The sequence below is a fragment of the Eurypyga helias genome, unplaced genomic scaffold, assembly GCF_000690775.1.
Source record: "Eurypyga helias isolate BGI_N326 unplaced genomic scaffold, ASM69077v1 scaffold17068, whole genome shotgun sequence".
In the NCBI taxonomy this organism is placed as follows: domain Eukaryota; kingdom Metazoa; phylum Chordata; class Aves; order Eurypygiformes; family Eurypygidae; genus Eurypyga; species Eurypyga helias.
The window spans coordinates 36,377-59,796 of record NW_010265218.1 but is presented as its reverse complement, the minus strand read 5'-3'; the positions used below and the strand labels follow the sequence as shown (position 1 = coordinate 59,796).

At 38.8% G+C, this 23,420-nt stretch overlaps 1 protein-coding gene across 1 annotated transcript in view; it reads left to right on the top strand.

The window, feature by feature from the left end:
* LOC104513340 (suppression of tumorigenicity 18 protein) overlaps window positions 1–21,860 on the top strand; it is a gene marked incomplete at its 5' end in the record, with an annotated part of 32,894 nt that extends 11,034 nt beyond the window's left edge. The window contains 10 exons of the mRNA XM_010156661.1: window positions 4,226–4,341; window positions 7,194–7,256; window positions 8,044–8,112; window positions 13,164–13,226; window positions 13,322–13,402; window positions 14,434–14,655; window positions 16,743–16,831; window positions 18,344–18,447; window positions 20,732–20,875; window positions 21,647–21,860. Coding sequence (XP_010154963.1) covers window positions 4,226–4,341; window positions 7,194–7,256; window positions 8,044–8,112; window positions 13,164–13,226; window positions 13,322–13,402; window positions 14,434–14,655; window positions 16,743–16,831; window positions 18,344–18,447; window positions 20,732–20,875; window positions 21,647–21,787 — 1,092 coding nt within the window. The remainder of the gene's footprint in view (window positions 1–4,225; window positions 4,342–7,193; window positions 7,257–8,043; window positions 8,113–13,163; window positions 13,227–13,321; window positions 13,403–14,433; window positions 14,656–16,742; window positions 16,832–18,343; window positions 18,448–20,731; window positions 20,876–21,646) is intronic.
* Window positions 21,861–23,420: the final 1,560 nt, after the last annotated feature.

Below are 23,420 nucleotides of genomic sequence, written 5' to 3'. Positions count from 1 at the left end.
CGGGTGCACCTCTGCCTACCCCCAGTCCCTGCTCGGCTTGTGGAGGTCACCAATACGGGGCTGGCTGCTTCCCTCTCCCCTACTGGCACAGGGAGCTGGAGGCATCAGCCTCCATCAGAGGACTACCTGACAGCGCATAAAGAACACTCTTGCCCCTTGCACTCCGTGCTTTGACACTGTGCACCTGCCACTAATCAAGGATCTGGCCCCAGACCTCTGCCGTGAGGTTTTGTCATCCCAGGGATCATTGACGTGTCCAGTGATCTCAGGGCCAGAGGGTCTGTTTTGCAAATCGAAGACTGGCAGTCATCCTCATGCAAAGAAAATAACTGATTATATCTATTTCTAATTCATTGTTATCTGGTTCATATGCACAACAGTTGCTTAATTTTGGTGGTAATTTCCAGAAAATATTGTCTCTCTCTCTCTCAGTGAAATAGCCTGTCCAGATGCCCCCTTAAAAAAAAAAAAAAATTCTGAATTTGGAAAAAGCTCAAAATCTCTCCAAAAGGAAAGCGCCGAGAAATAACTAGAGCTGTCAGTTAGTTCAACTGTCAGTTCTCCAAAGATTTCAGGGCTTAAAAATGTTAAAAGTGCCAGATGCTATTATCTGTTATTCATGTTACCATTATGTTCTGGTCTTTGCTGAAATCAATATAAACTTCCATCTGTACATTAATGGAGTTTCATTGCTTGCTTGCTTTCCGTAGCGTGCATGCGTGAATACACACATGCTCTTTGCAGAAAATAGTCGTGTTTGGACTGATTGGGTTGGTTCTGATTTTCCTTTTAGTCTGGAATTTTTCAGAATATTAATAGCATTCAATTATAAATCTGTTCAAATGGGAAAGGAAAAATGTTGCATACAATTGGACTTGACTAGCTGTGACGATCATCATCTAACAGGTGGGAAGCACTAAAGGTGTTATCCCAAGGAATTATCTCTCTCTCTAATGAAAAATCTCTGGAGAAGCACACAGGGCAAGGCATGATGCTCTACATTCATTCCTAAGTGCAGAAGATCAAAAAATACTCAGTCTTTAGGTCTGACCTGCTTGTTTCAAACAAACACAGCCTCTTTTCAGGCCACATTATTGATGCAAGGTCCTACAAAAGGCAGTTTTAATATTCTTCTGCCTGCATTCCCTTTGCACTGTCTTCCTTTCGCAGCTTCTACAGATCTGAAAATTTCATGCTGCTTCAATAACAGCAGGTGTTCCATAGGGTGCTAAGACAGTGCTGAAGAAATCACCTGTTTAAATGTCTATGCATCTCCCTCATTCCTGGGAAATATAATAATGGATTTTAACTAGGAAACAAACTGTATTCCCACTTTGGTCCTTATTATCTTTTTCAAAAGAATAGTTACTATGAAAGTAATTGTAGGTATTTGTATATGTGTGCATGTGTATAGATATTAGTTTAAAAATTTGCAAATCTTAATAAGTCAATTCAGGAAATTCACAATTAAAATTTAAAAATATATATATATTTATTTCAAAGATATAGAAAATTAAAAGCCAGCAATTCTAAACTCTTTAGCACCAGATATGTTGGTGGTTGTAGATGTACTCATGTCAACCTTGATCTTGCAATCTTATTTTTGTTAAATGATTCAGTGAAACATCATTAAATGAAGCTGTGAACTGCAATACTCTAGTATTTTGTCATGTCTTGATATACATAATTCTTGATCGGTCCTCTCCATGCAGCAGGTATCAGACAGTGACATGATGGATAACTCAGACACACAAGTTTCTGGTCCATCACCAGCAAAAGATCAAAAAATAACTTTCATCTGAGATGAAGAACACAAGCTATATGTATGAAAATATTAATAAACCCTGCAGTGCACACAGTTACAGCTACTCTTGTGTTAGCTGCAGGTGCATCCTGAGGTACGTCGCACAGCTCAGGACCCCAGCGGAGTGCCAGAGTGGTCTTTCCACCAACCCCTACTCCAGGCTCCCCTCAGTTGGAATTTTGACAAGCAGTGGAGGAGACTGATGCGTACCTGGTCTTGATACAGTTAGGATCCAGCCAGGGCATGCAGTAAATTTTTAGAAACACAGCACTGGTGTTCAGTTCAGTGATACAGCTATAGCCTGTCAGAGTTAGGTGATAGAGAGAAGACTGATAAGTCAGGCTTGTTCAACCTCCATCACATTAAATGGACACCACCTTATCTGTGTTTTTTTAAGTTATTTTGATATAGGACCCCTTGCATCTGGCAACAGAGGGTCCAACATTGTGTTGTTTCTTTGGGGAGATTTTGATTTTACAGTGATTTATACTGGTGATGATCCTCATAGGAGCTTGCATTTACCTGTATATAAAAAAAGCAGGTGAGAACTTGTGGACAGAGTGAGTCAGGAACTAGAATCCCCATTCTGCAGGTTGCAGTGGCCAAAACATCCCCATATGCCACTAGATCCAAGATTTAATTCAATGTTGGAAAACAATCTTTGTGGTTTCCTGAATCCTGAACAAAGCTGGCATTCATTTTTCCACTTTTGTTTTTTAGCATTTTCATTTCCATGTTTGGAGGCTTTCAACTTTGTTAATTCTGTATTAACATTTTAACAATATTTATCATTGGTTTTAATTTTCTCTATTACTCCTTATCTGAAGTTTCCCGGTAGAAATAAAATTCTAAAAGTCTGAAATATATGTTGGTTTTGTTTTTTTTTTAATTTAAAATAATTACTCGATGATTACTATAAAAGTGTGTTTAGAAAAGATGATTCTATGTAGCTTTTCTTTCTATATTTGTAGCGGATGAGAGTATTCCAAGACAAACTAACCCCACAGATGTGGTTACAAGAATCAGTAGTAATTGATACAGCAATAATATGGCATGGTTTCTATATGCATGTGTAGCGTGAGTTTCAGTAGGCAGTAGGTAGCCAGTACCAGAAAGCAGAAGGAACTCATATTGAGGATCCAGTCTCCAAACAGGCAAAGATGAGCTGCCAGAATTGAGGACCATATGGAAGCTTTATCAGAAGAAACACCCCCGCAGAGCTTACAAGTCCCGTTAGGCAGAATCTCCATTTTCAGTCCAGATTCTCCTCAGCCCTCCGCTCTGTGTTAACAGCTCTGCAGACATCCCTGCCCCTCTCTCCTGGCATGTTTGTCAGCTGCACAAGCCCAGAGTCTCTATGGCACAAGCTCCGTGAGTTTAGCAGGAGCTGGGAGCTTCTCCCCTCAGCCACAGGCAGCAGTTTCTGCTCCTACAGACGGCAATCTCTGGGCGATACCTACCTTATTATTGGAATGGAGTCACAAAACCAGCATGAAGTCCCAGAAGGGATTAATACAGATTTGATATTTGATCCTATGGGCTTCAGAGAATTCTTGAATGATTCAATATCCACAGAGCATCCTTCCAGAAAGGAAATAATTATCCTTCATAAAAATAATAATAATTGAAGGCATTACTTCTCAAAACAGTAAAACCCAATCTATTTTGAAGTGATCAAAGAAGATTTTTCAGAAAACAAAAATGTAATTTCTTTTCAGGACTCCAAACTTCCCAAGGGAGTGAATACTTATGGTCCATACCATCCATCGAACAGCATGGTAGCAGTGATGATTTTAATCTACAAATAGTAAAAATCAAGAACCCTTAGCAGTCTGCTACTAAGAAAATTCCAAAGTGAATTTGTTCTTATGATTTTTATTTTAACAAGAATTCACTCTGTGGATAAGATAACAAGCTGTTCCATTCTACAGACATAAAAAACTTTACATTTACACATGATTATGCACAACAGTTTTTGTTAATTTATGATTATGGTTTTGTAATTCAGAGTACAATGATACTCACTTCAACTGTATACAAAATTCATTGATGCAGGCAAAACAAGAACATACTTGCGGCAGTCTTGTCTGGGTTTATATGTTCAACATCTGCTTTTATTTTCTCTGTGTATTTTTCTTTAACCTTTATCACCATTTTATAAATCAAACCCCAATTTTCCCTGTGTAGGGCTTAAACCAGCATCCGTCTTCAGAAACACTTTCATAGTATTTTTTAAAGACTACATATGAGAACCTGAAACTATGATGTACTAAACTTCCTTCGCCTCTCTCCATAATTTCTTAAGACTGTTTTTTAATGTTTTCAAAGAGGTTTTCTTCTTGCCACAGCAAGTTGTTTGTTGAATATATGGGAGGCCTTGAAAAGAGAAACCTTTTGTCACATTCTCATCTAATATTTCAGAAAGATCCAGTAAGCTCTCCAGAAAATACGGAGGAGAAGAAGTATCCAGGAGATGTCTCCATACCAAGTCCTAAAACCAAGCTCCATTCAAGAGATCTCAAAAAGGAACTCATCACGTGAGTCCCAAAAAAATGCCGTGTTTTCCTTTGCCCTGCTAAAGACTGACTACGACATTGTTCTGAGTGCTGGTTTGGTATAGAGTTGCAGGGGCTGAGCTGGGAGGCTTGCATGACAGTCCACTGTTGCGTTGTGTCTGTGCAACCGGGTAGATACGAGATTTGGAGCTGAGACAAGCCTGGGGAACTGGACAGACTCACGACTAATGTTGTACTGGGTATCACTCCTCATTCCTCAGATAGATAGGTAATAAATGGACAACAGCTCCTTCTGCAAAACACACAGTTTTGTGGAGTGGCACAAATTGGCTGTGCTAACGCTTACATAATTAAATAAACTTTATTTGGAGAGTTATCATTGTAGATCCACTGTTGAGAGTTTGCATAGAAGTGCTGGGGATTTCTCAGGTAGCAAACGTAAAATTCATAAGAAGATAAAACACAGGACAGGAGCTGCCCCAGGATTTCCCAACCTGTAGGAAATACATTATTAACTCCCTCAATTGCTTCCTTCAAAGCAGAGTTAGATATTTCATCACACTAAAATTCTAGTGGATGCACAAATTCACTCTCTGGAAAAATAGGTTAATACTCTTTTTTCCCAAGTATAGAGACTCACTTGCTCTGTTTTAAGTCCCAAAACTTTACTATCTAAAACTGCAAAAAAAAACCCCAGGATAATTCCATTAAATCTTTCATGTTTCAGTTTCAGTTTAGAATCATTTCAGTAAAATTGTACCAACCAGCTCATGCCACTAGTCACTTTTTAACATCTCATCTTGGCTCTTCACAAAACTCCTTTGGATTCACATAAACACCGTTTTGGTATCAAGAATGTTTTCACTGCAATACTCAACTAGGACTTAGCAATCTTAGGATTTAGCAAATACCACTTTTCTTTTTGTCCCAAACCAGAGCAGGTCTCTCTAGACAAGTGCACTCCGTATCACTTAGTGATGATAGCCCATAACGTATCACTGCAGGCTCACCCATAAATAAATGAGTTGCATCCTGTCACCTTGTGTCCTGCTCCTCAGACTCAGTGGCACTGAATCAGTTAGATCTGTCTCTGTCTCTAGAAATTACATTTCCCTGGGGCAAGCTGCTGTGAAGAGTGATTCTTTCCCCTCATGCCATGCAGTCTGCATATTGTCTACTCACCACATTATATCTGCAGTTGTAGTTCATGACCTAAATTGCTACAGGTCAGGTTTGTTTTGCCTCTTCTAAAAGAAATGTATACTAAAATCACTGAGTGTTTATTTGCTGAAGAATAATAGTTTTTCTTTTGTAATATTTAATCCTTTGGGATATTGACTTGTTTTGAGATGTCTGTAAAACACTTTTCTACTATCCTCAATAATAAAACCCAGGGTATTTTCGAGGGCAACGATCAGCTTACAGTGTTTTTACCATATGATTTTCAAACAGTGAGAAGAAACAGGTATCTGAAATGTAGCTATTCATAAAAGCAAATGAGAAATAATTTTAATTTTTCAGAAGAATCTATAGGTAAGATAGGGATCAGACTGCATTTCTGTGATCCCATGGAGCTCAGAACTTGTACAGAACAATACAATACAGGTGGCTCCATCATGAGGAAGTTTTTAAAATGACATAAGCACTTGCAGAGAAAAATTTTCTGACATGGTTAGCTCAGTTGCAATGAACTGATTTACAAATGCCACTTCCTAGCATGTGCCTTCTATTTTTCCATGTTTATTCTCTTGCCCATAACTGCATTGCTCAGGTTGAACGGGGCTGTGAAGATGAGGCTGATGTCTTCCTAAGGCTTCTTTATAGATTTGAAAAAGTCCTTAGCACTCTGCCAGCTCAGAGAAAATAGCCAGGGGAGGATCTCAAGTTCCCCTTATTCATTACTAGGGAGCACCAATTAAGTTTTTTACAGTTTCTACTTGATCTTCTCATCCATGTGCCCAGTGAAAGAACACACAGCCCTTTATAATGTGACTCTGCAGGGCTGGTGTTTCGAAATACTATAGAAAGGTATATTTAATTCAGCTCCCCTTCCATGCACAAATGGCATTTCTTGATATATTTGCCCTCTTGCAGAGGACTGTATCCCAATTTGATAAATGAGCTCAGTGCTATAACCAAAGAAGGGTTGAGGAAAAACAGAAGCTGTAACATTTCTTCCAGGTCAAACATATCTCCACCTCTTGGCATAAGTGAACCTATCTGTTCTGCTAAATGCACACCACCTTTGTATCACTTCTCAGCTCAGCTGGCAAACACATTGGGAAACTTTTGTGTCCATTTTAAACTTCAGCTGTGTGAGCTTGATGCAATTTCTGTTCTGCAAGCAGCCGCTAACACTTAAATTTTCACTGATGTCAGTAAATAAAGGTTGAATGTGTTGCTGAAGAAGGTGCCTTATTTTAGCCAGAAGTCAAGGGAATTATTTTGGATATTACTGTTCTCTGGCCTGTGTTATAGAGGCGGTCAGATCAGAAACTTCACCCTAACATCTATGAATTGCTGTCGGAGTTTGGTACCAATAATGAATCTCTCCATCTAGGAACCCAATTCGTAACCAAAAAGTCTATGCAAAGCATTGTGGTTTCAAGTTACATAGACTAAAAAAAAAATGTTTTGACTCATTTGCATGGTATAAATAGGAAATTTTTTTTCCATGTATGCCTCGAGTAATAACTGAAAATTAGAAGTGTCGTGTAAGTTTTGATGGTTTTCTCCAGCGTCACAATAGTGTTGAGATGCGGAATGATAAACGTGATTGACCTAAGTGTCATTATTTAATTCACTGCAGGGTAGGGTGAGTTATGTGGTGTATTATAAATACTCTAATTTCTCATTACACCTTCTTTGCATAGCTGTCCAACTCCAGGATGTGATGGTAGCGGTCACGTAACAGGAAACTATGCCTCACACCGCAGGTAAGAAAAAACAGGAAGCCTAAAGCAGGAAATAGAGCTGCTTTTAACTATTGCCATCTTTGAACATTTCTATACTAACCATGGTTAAGTATTCAAAAGTCACTTGCAGAAAAAAATCCATACAGAAATGTGGCCGTTTTTCCTGGTTTTGTTGTATTTTGTCGAGTTCTGGGCTCAATAAACCAATGGAGTTAAGCAGCATATACTTACTATTGTAGCTGCATGCCTTAGCTGAGACCTGAAGCTAAGTCATTTAGTAACGTTTTCATTTCCCTAAGTGTGCAAGCACGCTTTGTGCAGATGCTGGAGCATGAGATTTTAAAAGAGGTTTCTGCAGATATCTCTATGAATGGCCTTGAAATTCATAGATCTGCTAATACAATCTGAGGATACTGATTGTTTTCCTCAGAAGAGCTTGCCTTGCAACCTGAGGGTTGAAACAATAATTTGCTGCCTTTCCTTTAGCAGGAAAGCAGTTTCTGCCTTTTCCAGCCACGTGGACCAGGTCTCTACCTGCTCTTTATGTAGGCAACATAAAGGAAGGACTCTGTGCCACTGCCTCCCCATGCAATAAAGCTTTACGGGGGTTTTAGAAACCTCTGGCCTTGACCATGTATCTTTACAATAATTTAAGAGCTACAGCCTGATATTGGCTAATCCTCCTTTGCCAAGAGTAAATATTTGAGGATCTCTTTTTTTCCCATTTTAAGTCATAGATTATCTGAATGCTGTTGTTTTAAGAAAAAAAAAATATTTTGGTAAAATGTTTCACATCCCTTTTTTTCAGTGTTTCTGGGTGCCCACTAGCTGATAAGACATTAAAATCCCTTATGGCTGCTAACTCTCAGGAGCTTAAGTAAGTATTGATAATAGCACAAATTTATTTTTATTTATCTTCAGTCAACTTGTTCCTATGTTAATGCAGTTGTTCATTTCAAATTGCTCTGAGCTACATCAAACCTTTGTCTGAAACTTGAAGGGAATTGGTTTGAAAGCTTTTGAGTGAAATAGAGTTTACTTTTCTCCATTTGCCATTCTTCATTTTTGTACCCCTTCATTTTCATGAATTAACCAGGAGCTGGGGGAAAAATTGTAAACACTGGGAGAGAGGCTGCTCTCACGGTGTTTCTGAATCAGAGGGAAATAAAAAGTATCTAACATGTGAGACAGATCTGGAAAATAACTCAGTCTGATCCAGTTAGAATAAATTAGAATTATTTAGTTAGAAATAAATCTAGTTAGAATAAATCTAAAACCAAGACCAGAACTCCCGCAAATAACTTTTTATCATTCACTACCATATACTATGAGTTTAATGCAACTGAAGCAGACATCAAGTCATATGATTTTGTGCTGGCATAATTCTCACCATGAAATGTCACTTATAAAAGGACTGTGCAGGCTCTGCTATATAGACAGATGTATAGGGACATATGAATATTTCAAAAATCTGTAGTCAAGAGAGGCACTGGCAACCAGTCATCTAGTTATTGAATTGGCTTTGTCAATGAGGATGTGGGGAAGAGGAAAGGATAATTAGAGTTCTTTCATAGCTTTCCCTCTGCAACTTGTAAATTGGATCCCATAATAGAAGGCTTGGAAAAACTCATGAATGCGTGTAAAAGGGGGAGAATCCCATGACTGTACTTTCTGTCCTTTAGGTTCATGACTAGTCGAGACAGAAGCAAACAAAGTCTGATCATGGCAGTATTACGCTGTTCTAATAGTATTAATAGTAGGAGTGACTACATTTAGGCTTGACTCAGTGGTTAGTCACAAGTTGACTTCCTCAGATCAAATGTCTCATCTGTTAGTCTGATAACTTGAATTATAAACAAAGTGCTGAAATGATGGTAGCTATGGAGTTGGACCTGCTGGAGGTAAAGCAAAATGAAAAAGAAAGGCCACTTATATGGACAATTGTTCAAAGCAGTTTTCACAGCCAGTAGATAAACTGAGACACTGGCACAATGCTTCAGTTTTTCCATCTCTGAGTCTGAAAGGTATAAAATTTAGGTCTAGTTTGTTTTGAAAAGAGCAGTACAAGAAGCAAGGAACTGACTCGCAAAAATGCTGACAAATTTGAAACCATTTGCTGAGTCACATATATTTGTCCCTGCTTTTGTTGGCTTTCTGCCATACGTAGACACTCACACAAATATTTTGAATAGTTACTCCTCATGCGCCCCCCCCCTCCCCATATTCATGTGTGAATAAGGAAATTTGCATACCAATATGGTTATTTTTCCACTAAAGCTTCTAGAGTTTTGGTCATGCCATAAGGAAAGAGGAGCAACAGCATATGACTTAAATGACAAACCGCACACTGTACACCATGTATAATAAATGAGTTGTGAAAGACAAAGTCAAAGTTCATGAACATTTCACAGACAGAAATATGTTGCATAACACACTTAGCATTTAATTTCAATTAACTAGAAAAAGAGCAAAAATCAAAATCTGTTCACAGACAATTTGCAAAAGGAAAAAGGGCTAAATAAAATGATTTTCCACAAATGTACCACCTTATTTTAACTTCCTGCAAACATTATTCAGGTGAAATTTTAAACCAACCTCTGCTTTTGAGAAGTGTTGGCTAAATGAAATCATGTGCCAAAAACTGCAATCGTGCCTGCACTGGTATGGTACGGTAATGTCAATAGTTATTTTTACTATTGCCATGTGAGCAGAGGGCATAAATGCTCATAGAATCAGGCCACGGAAGCACCCTCGTGTCGTTAGGCATGAATATGAAGAAGCTGTGTATTTTTTCCAAATGTTATTCACATCTAATTTGCCAGAATCAAGATACGATTTTGGCTTCAATTATGAAACTCTAAGCCAGCAAAGATACAAGGCTCCCATGTGATCTACAGTTTGGAAATAAGAAAGATCTGTTCATAGAGTGAGCCTTTGAGTCAGATTCAAGAAATTTTTATGTGAGGATTCTTGCTAGCACAGAGCAATCTAAGGTGGTCAAATTAAAACATCCTGAAATTGATGATGACTCACAGATTTTTAAGCTGTAAGTGAGAATTATGACCGATTATCTTATTTTACCAAAGATATGTTTATCAACCCTTAAAGAATTTTAAAAGTGTTCTTTAGAAAGACTTTTACTTACAGTCAGAAACTTTAAGGAATATGTAGTCAGTCCTACCCTTACATAAGTTGTTGCAGTGATTAAATGTCAATTTTTAGGAGAAATTCTAGCAGTTCTTCTAGACAAGCTTCACACAAGTTGATACTGATCCATATTCCATAGGCAGCATGATATATTTCAGTCAATGGCTTTCTCAGCTGATCTCTGTGGGTTTGCCTTAACTACAGTGCATATCCAACCAGACCTAGAAAGTAAAAGCAACAGAAATGCCCCTAGATCTGCAGCTCTGTGTATCAATTTTACATGCAGTTATACTTCATCTACCTAAAGATAAAGCAACCCTCTTGGAGAGGGAAACAAAACAGCAGGTACTTGATGCACAGTTACAAGAATTTCTATGTGAAATCACTGAGAGTTTTTTTCTTGGAAAACAAACAAATTTTTAAAGAATCTGTAACCTACAACCACATGAGAATTGACATCTTTCAGCTTCAGCTCCTGAGGCCTCTGGCCCTTCAATGTAAATCTGATTTTCTTGGCTCTGCACAGGAATCCAAAACAAAGGATGACTCCCTAACCTGCAGCACCAGTCCAAACTCATCAGCCAGTTGAAAGCTGATGAAGATCCACAGTATGATTGACTGTAAGGCAACACATTGTTAGTGTATTTTGTATTGTGAAATTTCATAATCCATGCAAAGATATAACCAATATTTGGAAAACCCAACTCAGTGGTCAAGCTGAGGAGTCTTACTAATTTGTTAGTAGTCCACCTGAAATATCATCTTATAATTTCATCAATATTGATAATATCTGAGCCTCAAATTATTAATGATTTTTTGGACTCTAATCTGGTTGTGAAATTGAACTGCTACCAGAAGTGGTAAATGCAGATGGGGAGATTCAAATTTAGTTCAGTGTCTTTTTTAAGTCCAAAACTCTGAAACTCATGATCTGAATGTCCCCCACAAAGAGCTCTTACTGAATTAAACTCCACGTCCAGTCTATGCGGACAGCTCTTCCATCTGTGATCATCTGATAAAACAAGTAGCCAAAATTAATACCCATAGTATTTGGCAGGTGTTCTGGATTTACTTGTGAGCATACACACTCTCCAGACATCTGCCCTTGCTGCCTGCTCCACATGACATTTTGCCCAGTCCTTGTCCCACAGTCAGACAGGACAACATTTAGTGCTACACAGTTGAGCGTATCAGGCACTCTGCAACCCACGCCTCTACCTTTGCTGTCAGCGTGAGGCATGTCATTCTGCCAAAACACTTTGAGAAAATGTCATGATGAAATTTTATTACATTGGGGGTTTTTTTGTTTCTTTCTTTTTTTTTTTAAATAGTCTCCCCTTTCTTCAGTTTAAATTATTTGCTGAATTCTACTTGAATCAGTGAATAAATATGGTCATATCCAAAAAACATCAAGTTTTTGAAAAATTAATTTTTCACAGAGAAATAGTTTCAAATATTTTGTGAAAGATACATCTTCACACTCAGATGTGATATTACAGTTGTATTCATAGGTGTTTTCCATAGCAGCCTACCAATGACAATATTAAGTTACCCATCTCCTCACCTCAGGAAAGATTCAGTAAAAACTGAGACCCTTAAGAGAGTATTGAAGAATGCAAGTTTCCTTAATTGTTCAGAAGAAGATTATTTGGCACAACTTCTTCTAAATTCTGATACTCTGCAAAAATCGTAGCATTCAGAAGGCCCTTAGGGATCCTTAGTATAAGAACTTCGTGCTGTATAGTACAGAAACATAGAAAGGGCTGGCAGAACTTCTAAAGGTAAATATTTTGTGTGTGCTGCTTTGTGTGCTGAGGTGTGTTTCTCTTCTCTTAAAAAAAAATCAAACAAAAACCTGCAAAAGAAATACAATACCCTTAAATTAAGGGAAAACAAACAAACAAAAAAAGCCACCAAAATTGGAACTTATGAGATGGAAGGTCCTGCTCCAAACCCCACATAAGTTAGTGGAAAGACCTACTGACTCCAGTAGGCTTTTGAGCACATTCTTCACCAGTTAGCAAGAAACCCACTCTCACAGACCACTGGCAAAACCACAGTGGTCGGCAGGTTTGTTTCCTATTGCATGGATGGTTTAGTATTAAATATTCGTACTTGAAAAGGCTTGTTTGTTGCACACACACACAGAAAGCCCTTAACTGTGAGACATAAGCATAATCCAATTGCCAAGCTGAATACCCAATTGAATCGAGTGCTAGAAAGACATGGTCCTGTGTACGCTTACAGTGCTAGTATATACAAATTATCAAATTCAAATTCTAGTTATCAACGATTCATGCCCAAAAGTAAAACTGCTTCTCTGGTTCTGTTTCCCCTTCTGTAAATACTGGCAAAGTGCTTATTTACATCTGTACCTGAATTTTTTGAAGAGTAACAAACAAACACATAACAGTAAATTTACAGAGAGATCTATATCAAGCTGCTTGTTTTTTTTTTTTGCGGGGGGGGTGGTGGTGTTGGGTTTTTTTTAAATGTTGATCCTGTACAAGGAAAAATGTTTGGTGCAAACAGTGTTATCAACTAATTAAATCTACACATATGCAATATATTTCGCATTCCTTACTAAAACTCTGTTATAAAAGAAAAAAAAATTAAAGGAGTCTGCTCATTTAAAAATAAGAATCAGCAAGAACTGTTTTTAATCATTCAACAAAACCTCAACTGTTCTTTCTTCCACCCTAGACAACATGCAGAATGTACAGGTTATTTACTATGCATCTTTGAAGATGAATTTTTTAAGCTCCCTGTATTATTCCATAGGTGCCCGACCCCTGGCTGTGATGGCTCTGGCCACGTGACGGGGAACTACGCATCCCACAGAAGGTAAAAACCTTCCCACCTCATGGGGCTGCAGCGCTCAGTGGTCTCGGCAAGCAGCATCAGTAAGAGGTGGCTTTTTTTCTGTGTGCTTCTTGCAGTTTATCTGGTTGTCCTCGTGCCAGGAAAGGAGGTATCAAAGTGACTCCTACCAAGGAAGAAAAAGAAGACCCTGAACTTAAGTGAGTACAAAAGCACAGGTTTACCACCTGTGAAGGGGGGAAAAAGCTTCTAAGAGCTCAGGACTTGAGGGATCATAGGAGATATCCCAGTTAGTCTGAGCCACATGAGATTACGGAATCACTTGTTTCTGCTTCTAGTGAAGCTGGTGGAGTCCATCACCTTGGAGCTCAAAGAGGGAGGAAGGATTGCTCTATCTGCTTGTATTGGTCCAATTAATTTAAACAGTGATATGAAAATGCCACTTGGTTGAAAAATTTGGCAAAATGAAGGAAAACAAATTATTTCTGCCTGTAGTGAAATCTTAACAAGCCAGCTAATTAAATCAGTGACACCTTCAAAATATGTCCCAGAGAACTTAAATATATGTAAATCTCAAGTCTTTCCTCTATAAATAAATTTAAATTTCACTTAACGTGAAAACTGGAAACTCAGAAGAGATTCACCACATTCCTGGCTTCAATGCACATCCCATTAAAATCAGTAAATGACAACTGCCAGAATGTAGATGTGAAGATTTAGCTGCATACAGTGTTGTTGCTTAGACTTGCTAATGATACAGGAGAGGCTGTGTAACACTGACAGAGCAGAATAAAAAGCCCCAAACTTTGCATCTCTTTGCACGAGATGATACAAGTTTTCCAGGTACAGGAAGCCACCCTCTGCTTCATGCCAAAAACCTAGATAGAGAGGAGAGGATGTTGTCTTTCCATACTCTTGTAGGAGTGTGATTTATTGGCTGTGATGGAATTTCAATTTTGTTTTCTGGTAACATAGTATCTAAATTAATGTTTTAGTTTCTTAGGCTGTATGACTGTATTTTAAATTGCCTAATCTTAAAATCAGATGAACTCTTGTAACTCAGCTTGGCATAAATTGGATGCTCAGGTACAGTGTGCCTCCGGGGACTGAGCCTTAATCCATTCATGCCAAGTGGCACAGGCAGCTGGAATTATTTCCTTAGACTTTCTTGAGACTGTCTTTGCCTACTCTCTCCAGTGAAAATGGGGGTTCTTTTCCTGTGTTTCTGTAGATGTCCAGTGATAGGCTGTGATGGCCAAGGTCACATATCAGGTAAATACACTTCTCATCGCACTGCTTCTGGTTGTCCTTTGGCTGCCAAGAGACAGAAGGAGAGTCCCGTCAATGGGTCTTCACTATCCTGGAAACTGAACAAACAAGAGCTGCCACACTGTCCTTTGCCAGGCTGCAACGGGCTGGGTCATGTTAATAATGTTTTTGTCACCCACAGAAGGTATAACTTTGTGTTTTCTCTTTTTATTTTTCCTTAACATTCCACTGTTGAATTGGCAACATGTGAGGTTACAGTCTGAATAAATTGTGCTTGTCTTTTAAGTAACAAAACAGTTCACATTGCAGCTGAAGTAATATGGATCAGAATAACTTCGAGAGAGTTGTGATCAACTTTTTACTCTTTTTCTATGTTCCCATTGCAGTGTGACTTTCCAAGGTCTTTTCTTCAGATTAGCACAGTTCCTATGTAGTTTAAAATTTAATAGAGGTCCTTCCTAGGCAAATATGGAGTTGTATCTGTATAACTTCAATGGAAAATGCAAATATTATTAAAATGTCACCAGAAGATATTTAGCAAGAGCAATGCCTAATTAATTTCATCCTTCTACCAGTGGAAAAGATGTTTTCGTGAACTTTGTATTTGAACAGCTAGAACCACACAGAAAAAGTAATCATATACCATTCATCTGGACCACACAAGTTTGAAGTTGTAACAGTCTGACAAAGAAAGCTATCCTTACACAGCAGGAGTCACACATATAACCCATAAAAATAAACACAGCAATTTTATATATCACTGGGAGAACACTAGTCTAATTTGACCACATTCAATCAATGTTACTCAACAAATTTGGCTCTAGAATCCTAATTAACACCTGGCAAAGTTTGGTCTTCTGTCTGTAATAGGAGTTAAGTCTGTATCCTATGCCTCCTTTGCTTTCCCTCTAACACTCTGAACCAACTTCTCCAATACAAGAAAGTTTGAGGTGACTTGAGCAAATTCAGAGTCCAGTGTTATTCTAACTTTACCATCTATATGACCACGTTCAGGTCTTTAGCACACTACTGTAAATGGGGGATAATTAACTCGTGCTAAGCAATATGATAACTTCAAGTAAATAAAATAAATAGTATGTTAGCTGGATGCCACTCATACTACACATGATTTGTGTCCTACTTAAAGCTGGGTCACACTCAAGACTATGTTAGTTAAAATGACATAGTAAACATAGTTTTGTGATACATTTCCTAGCACACTTGGAACCTAACAAGTAACCTATGGCTTTGAGACATTCTTCCAGTTAGTTCTCTACTCTGGGCAGAGATACTAAGCATCATTTTAGAATTAGAGAACTAGGGTGTTTCCCTGCATAGCTTTTAGACAAGCAAGTGTGAAGCTAACTTTAACTCACAGAAGCACATTTTTTTTTTCCCACCATGTATAAACATCATGTCTGCTAGGATTTTTGGTTTCAATTTTTACACACACACATGAAAAACAACCATTTTCCTGTGGAACAAAATTTTCCTGCACTTCTTACTTGGCTACATTTGAATGCAAATCCTTCTGCCAGTACTTCAGCATATGGGTATTTCTTCTTTGTTATTTATAAAGATAGTATTAAGACAGTGCAATTCATCTTAGCCCTTTAGTGGGCTATAAAAATTGCCTCACATAATTACCAGCTGATGAAATAGTAAGCTTTGAAATAGCAAAATGAAATTTAATGTGAACAGTGGTTAAAAAGCAAACTGACTATATAATAGAACCATTCAAAACAGATATTAGAGTCTATAGGGTATATCCAGTCTTATTATTGTATTGATCATTATTATGTACCAACAAAATGATTACAACAGTTGTGCACTGTGGAAATCATCCCATTAACTAATTTTTTTTAGGATAGTAAACTTGCCATTTTAAAGGGCCATACTGCCCCTCTGCTTTGGAGTACAAACCCTCAATAATAACAGTAGAGAGTTTTTATTTATGTATTGGAATTACAAGAATTCCATAAATGCATCTTCACATAACTTAATAGTAGCTACCACTGCTATTTTGATTTTTCTGAAATATGCTTAAAAGTGGTTTACATATAAGTTGAGATTTCTATGTCAATTTTCAAGCTGGAATACACAGTTAAATGGCTCTTTATGAGTTATGTCATTCCCTGAAGCTATGCTATAATGGAGATACTGATGTGACCTTAGGTACAGAGGTCTGTCCAAGTGCATGATAATATTGCCTGAAAGGATTGTTGCCATTTTCAAGTGGGTGCTAATGTTCTTTTTTCCTATCTGTTTCAGCCTGTCTGGTTGTCCTCTGAATGCACAAGCCATAAAAAAGGGCAAAATTTCGGAAGAATTAATGACTATCAAGCTTAAAGCAAGTGGTGGTAAGGAGATTTGCAAAAGAGGATGACATTTATTTAGATAGAAGGGCCCTGACTCCCATTTAGACTTATGCCCCTTTATGCCATGCTGGCATCAATTCTCACTCCTTTCAGTTGTTTCCAGCAATAATAAATCTTGAATAACAGAAATCTTTGCATGAAAGATTATAAAATTCTTTTCACATCATGATAACTAACACTGAGGGTATGCTCTCATCTTGTCTCAGAGCATTATTTTTTGATTTGGAGATGCTTTTATTACTGTTATTACTAATAAATTATTAGTTACAGATCAGGGGGACTTACTATCTGATGAATAATGTAAGAAGGAATAAATATTGTTTGCAGCAATTGACTCCTGTCCCTAACTTGAATACTACATGGTTAAGTTTCTGTGACATACCTTGTCAACTTTGCTATCCCATGTAGTAAGTGTAAAGGATCAATTACCAAATAGATATCAGGGGAAATATATACGAGCCTCCTTTCTTATACAGCCTGCTTTAGGAAGTTAGACATTGAGGCAGGATTCAGGGAACTTCGGTTTTTTGCCTCTAACTGCTGTGCAAAACAATTGTGTTACTTTGGGCAAACAAGTTTGCTTCCACGTGTCCATGTTATCGCTGGGGCAGGGACTGCTGCTTACAGATTTCCCAAGCTGGCTCCCCTCTAGACTCAGCTCAGGACACCAGGTTTCAAAGCAGGAACAACAGTGGCAAAAATCTCTAGGCAGAGCTTGTCTCAGAATGATACTGAGCAGAAAAAAGGACATGTATTGTCAGCAGCTCTAGCTGCTCTTCAGTTTTCAGGACAAGACTTTCATTAAAGACCTGAAGATTTTTTTTTTTTTTTTGCTACTTAACTTGTGGAGATGTAAATGTCTTCTTTCCCTTTCTTTTCTGTAACGCCTGTTGTCTTCTTGACAATTTCCCTTTTGCTGTTATATAAATTCCACTATATATCACATGTAATTAAGGCTGTGCTTCTTGAAGTTATTCTGCACAGAGATTTCCCCCCACAGAATTCTTGCAAGATCAGAAGCGGGTTGAGCTTACTAAATTCTGCAATTATACTAAAGGAGATGTTACCCCAGAGTCTTCCCTGTTCCCTGGAAAAGAAGGGTTGCTGTTACATTTCTTTAAAAAAAGAAGAAAAAAAACCAAACAACACAACATTGCAGACACCACCTCATGTTTTATGATAAACTTTCCTCTTTCTGGGATTTTTTTCCTTTCTGTATCCCTCAGCTTGTAGTTGCCTGTTGCACTGGAAAAAAGAATTGTGAAACACAAACTCAGAAAGCTCTTTCCATGTTTCAGCTCATATAGATTTTTTACAGCTAAGAAACAATTTTGATAGTAAAAGCAAAGTAAGATGCAATTTAAGGATCAATCATTTGATCAAAAGATTATTATCCTCCTCTTGTGCAGTAACAGGTAACGCAGCTTGTTATTCATATATCCATTTATATGTAGACACTTTAAATCTGATATTGGTATTTTCAACTATTTGCAGGTATAGAGAGTGATGAGGAAATCAGACACTTGGATGAGGAAATAAAAGAATTGAATGAATCCAATCTTAAAATTGAAGCTGATATGATGAAGCTTCAAACCCAGGTATGACATCAAAGTTTTACCTTTTCTTATGCTATGTTTAAGCACAATAAATGAATTAAATGTTACATAAATGCTATGTTTAAATACAGATGTCTGTGCACATGTTTTCCAACCACTCTGTAACCCTTAAAACTACCAAAATCCTATGTGGGTTTTTTAGTCTTTTTTATTTTTCTATTTGTTTTCTGTAAATAAGCAGCAGATCCCTGGGTATCGTCATGTAGATCTGGTGACTGACAAATTCAGGGAAGGTTAGAGCTAATCTTGGCAAGCAGAAAAAAGATATTTACCAAACAAAACATTAATTTTCAATTGTTGACCAAACCATGCAGAATCCCGTGACTGGGGTAAGAACCTTTTTTAGGGAAGATACTACCTTTTACTAGCAAACTCTAACTCTTAATGCAAGTTGAATATGTTCTTATGGATACCTAGGAAAATCTCCCTATTTCTGTTCCCCCACTGTCAGTTATCAAATAGTTTGAATTTTGCCTCCAGGCAACACCTGGTGAAGAATGGATGCCTTCTGCTTATTTGTATAGCAGATAAGTTTGACAGGAGCTATGGAAAAAAGTAATTCTCTTTCATTCTTTTCTATGCTGGCAATATTAAATTAATTAAATTAGTTTTAAGATGCTGATAGTGGTTCTATGGAGTGAGCCGAATACATTCATCCCTACAGAGACTCCTGTATGCATCTGGGCAGACTAGGTAAAAGCAAGAGCAGAAGTTTTCTCAGTATTTTAGGAATAAGAGTTCAAGAAATAAGTTCCTAAATGAGGTCTGGAAACTGAATATAAGTCTAAACTGATATAAATCAAACTGAATGTAACCATACCCTTCTGTGTTTGTACCACTCCGGGATACATACAGTGCGGATTCATGCTGGTTTTATAACAGCCACCGTATGTATGGTCTAAATAAGGGAGAAGTTTATGTCACCTGTGACGGATCTAAATGGTCTGGCTTCACATAGCAAAGGTGGAGGGGATATCCATCCCAAATTTCACTGCCGTGGCAGGAGGTGGTGGTGTTCAGGGTCTCAGGGCACGTGTTTCAGTTCTCTCTGGTGATCACTGCACTGTTTGCATAGAGATCACCTAATTTATGCAGTCAGATTTCTTCTCCTCAGGGCTGCTCCCTGATGAAAGCAACCTGACCAGCAAAGTGAACTGAATTACAGCTGAAGAAACATGTTCTCTCAATGGCTTGCTCGATCTCCTTTTAATCTAGCCTGGCCAGGTATTAGACCACTGTGAACACAGTCCAGATGAGAGGTTGTAGGGGGATCACAGGCAGGCAAAAAGGGATTCCTCACCTTGGGGACAGTTTCGATGTGTGACAGTGTGTGAGGAAGTAAAGTGGCCACAGCAAAAGACGTTTAAGCAGAATGCAGAGATGTGCATTCTAAGGAGGAGAGGGTGGGTGCAACACAGCTGTGGAATTGACTGCATTGCTCTGTGCCTTGCGGAGCCAGGCAGCCCTTGATTTTGTCCTGCCCCGTTGCCCGCTGCAGGGCGAGAAGCTGGACAGCAGGGAACCAGGCCCTGCTGTTGCTGCCTTTGGTTTTCTAGCATGGCTTTTGACATACGAGCTTTTAGAGCTGAGTATATTCCCAGTGCTCTCATACCAAAAGGATAACATTTTGCCTCCTCAGGTGCTTTTTCCTCGTCTTTCCAAAATCCCTGTGTTTCCATTCTATTGGTTGGAGATCATTGTTGCACTCAATCCTTCTGTTTCGTCCCACTCTATTTTTCTCTTATTGTTTCCAGCGCCAGCCCTGTCGCTAATCCCAGCCTACCCACAGCTCTACCCTCTGCCCGGGAGCGGGGCAGGAAAGTAGCACAACAGCTAATACCCCTGCCCTTGCTATTGTGGTTGATCAGCAGGGATGCTGTAAGAGCAGGACAGCAATGTAAATATCAGCCTCCTTTCTCCTTCCCTCCGCCAGCAGCCCTGCGGCCACGCTCTCCATACCAACTCCACGCTGACCTTCCCCCGCCCGCCCCAAGCTCATTTCCCTCCTCCCAACCCTCCAGTGTCTCACTGCCACAAGGTTTCCCCATGAACCAGCAGCAGTGTCTATCGGTTCAGAGCAACTACCTTCCTTGCTGTGAATATTCTGTGGAGAAGTTATGTCTATTCAGAAAAAAAAAAGCATACCTGAGGTTCAGATCCACTGTGGCCCCTCTCACAATCACGTGACTGCCATGAGGGGTTCAAACTGCAGTTACAGAGCTGCCAAGGGTTGGTCTGTGTGTTTGTGCCTGCCTGTGTCTTTTAGATCACATCTATGGAGAGCAATCTGAAAACAATAGAAGAAGAGAACAAACTCATCGAGCAGAACAACGAGAGCCTGTTGAAGGAGTTAGCTGGCTTAAGCCAAGCCCTCATCTCCAGCCTCGCTGACATTCAGCTTCCACAGATGGTAAGGCCACAGCCAGCAGCTTCGCACCTTCTTTGAGACTGTTTTGCCAGCTCTTGAGGCAGATGAGCAAGCTCAGGGGCCAGCAGGAACACTGGAGCTGCATTAGCAGAGAGCTCTTCTAGCCTAATTTACTCTGCAGAGATGCTGGATCATGAAATCTGCATGATAGCAGGCACAGTTGTTTCCAGAACTGTGCCAACCCTGGTATCTCTGCCCTGTACTGCACTGTGCAGGACAGGCTTTTCCCCCGTCCCTCCCTATCCGGATGTCCACCCTGCGCAAAGAGTGAAAATTTCACACTGAGAATCCGTATTGGCTCTTTGCTCCTAGATCAAAATTTTAACCTGTTTCATACAGGTGATTTTTCTGGAGCCAACAAAGCTCTACCTTCTCACAGACTGCACGTCCTTGATGTCTTAATTGCAAAGGCAGGCCACATCCACAAAGGTACTTGGGTCTCTGGAGTTACAGTCCCCTTTCTCAATCTCAAGTGCCATTGGGAGATTAGACAAGGACAGTTATGGGGATGTCAGCCACAATCCCAGAGCCTACAATAAAAAAAAATGTTACGCTGACAATAATATCTCCAACACCTTTTCTTCCTTGGAAAGTGTGTTGTTCCCCCAGCACACGCAATGCTCACCATTTCTACAATCCCTCCATTAACCTGGATGGCTGCTTTATCATGCTTTGGGGTTGGGTGTTTGAGGTGGGGTTTTTTTGGCCTTAATTTTCTCTCCTACAATTATAATCTCTTTTGTCTTCATTTAGGGGCCAATCAGTGAGCAGAATTTCGAAGCATATGTAAATACACTCACAGACATGTACAGCAATCTGGAACGGGACTATTCCCCCGAATGCAAAGCTCTGCTGGAAAGTATCAAACAGGCAGTGAAGGGCATCCATGTGTAGGATGTGAAAGCTGCTGGGCAACAGAAATTACTTAACAGCAGTAAACTCCAGATGGATCTGTTAGGAGTTCATGTACTGCTAAGGGGTGTAGGTTGCCATGCTGCATTTACAATTGCAACATTGCACTAATTTTTTCCCAGCTGACACAAAAAAATAAAAGAATAAAAACCACCACAGACTATTTGTATTAACAGCAATGCACTCTGTTAGTATACTGTATTTATTTCAGTACAATTTCTTTTTTTTTCTTCTTTTGCACTCAGTTTTTGTAAAGTGAATGTAAAAAGTGTGTGTGACTATTTTTTATATTTTTTATTTATTTCTAATCAAAGAGTTGGTTTTTTTTATCTTTTAACAGCATTTTTGCGGCCTGCCATATTTTTACAAATGTGTTTATTAATTTATTTTCCAATGGGATTTTAAATAGACTGAAAAGTTATACTGTAAATTAAATAACTTGCTGGGTTTGTACAGGAAGAAAAAAAAAAAAAACCTATGAAAGTAACAAATGACTGAACCGTGGTTCTAGTTTTATTTTCCTCACATCCTGCTTTTTTATAATGGCTTTGTATCAGAAATGGGTTTGCGGTAACATGAGATGTGAAGATGCATGGAATGAGAAGATAAATGGTGCCCACTAGTGGGTAACCCGGGCTCTCAAAAGCACAGTGTGCTGGAAAACAGTGTGTTAAAGAATACGTTAGCAATAATGAAATATAGCAATCAGCAAAGCACTTGACTTGGCTGTGTGATTTAGCCTATGCGAATGATTATTTAAAATGTTTCAAGAGAACTTCAAATTTATTTTACCACTGCATTTTTCTTTCAGAGTTAGCTCATGGAGGGAAATGACAATTATCTCTAAACAAGAAGGATAATTTGATAGGACTGGTACTTTTTTTAGTACGAGACGTTGAGGTTTTAACCAAGTGACCAGTATTGCTATGGAATTGAAAAACGCAAACACATCCCGAGCTGAAGGCTTTGTACATAATGAATCAAACACATCTCCCCTGAAATGGCATTTAATACTGGTTTGAACTTAACGGCAGCTAAGGAGGCAGCGGTCTGGAGAGGAATAATACCACTCCAGCACGACGGTGGTTGCTTTTCTCTTTGGTCGAACGGTAGCAACGCCGTGACTGGTTTCTCCCATCCTTACTCACTAAGACTAGGCTGATACTGAATTTGTTACCAGTCTTTCGGTAGGGTACCAAGTGCTACAGAGCGTACAGACAGACGGAGGTGCGGACAGACGAGCACTTGCGCAGAGGTGCTGGCGTGTGCCTCGATATCTGGTTTAGCCTGGGTGCGGAACTTCTGAATCCGTCAGAAAGTAGCGGTTGCTATAAAAGAGGCAATGTCTATTTCAGGGATTGTAAGTAATTAAGCATTGTTTCAAAAGTTTTTTTTATATTTATTTTTTTTAAGAAAAAAGGTATAAACAACCAGCTAAACTGCCTTTTTTGTATGCACACACACCTCATGTGCATATGTGCCTCAGTGTAAATGTATACATGGATCTAGCGTGTGTTTAATTTTTCCGTGCTATAATGAAAGTGTTTATTTTTATTAGCCTCATTTATATTTAGATTGAATATGATGGCATTCACAGGCTTGACATATACAATTA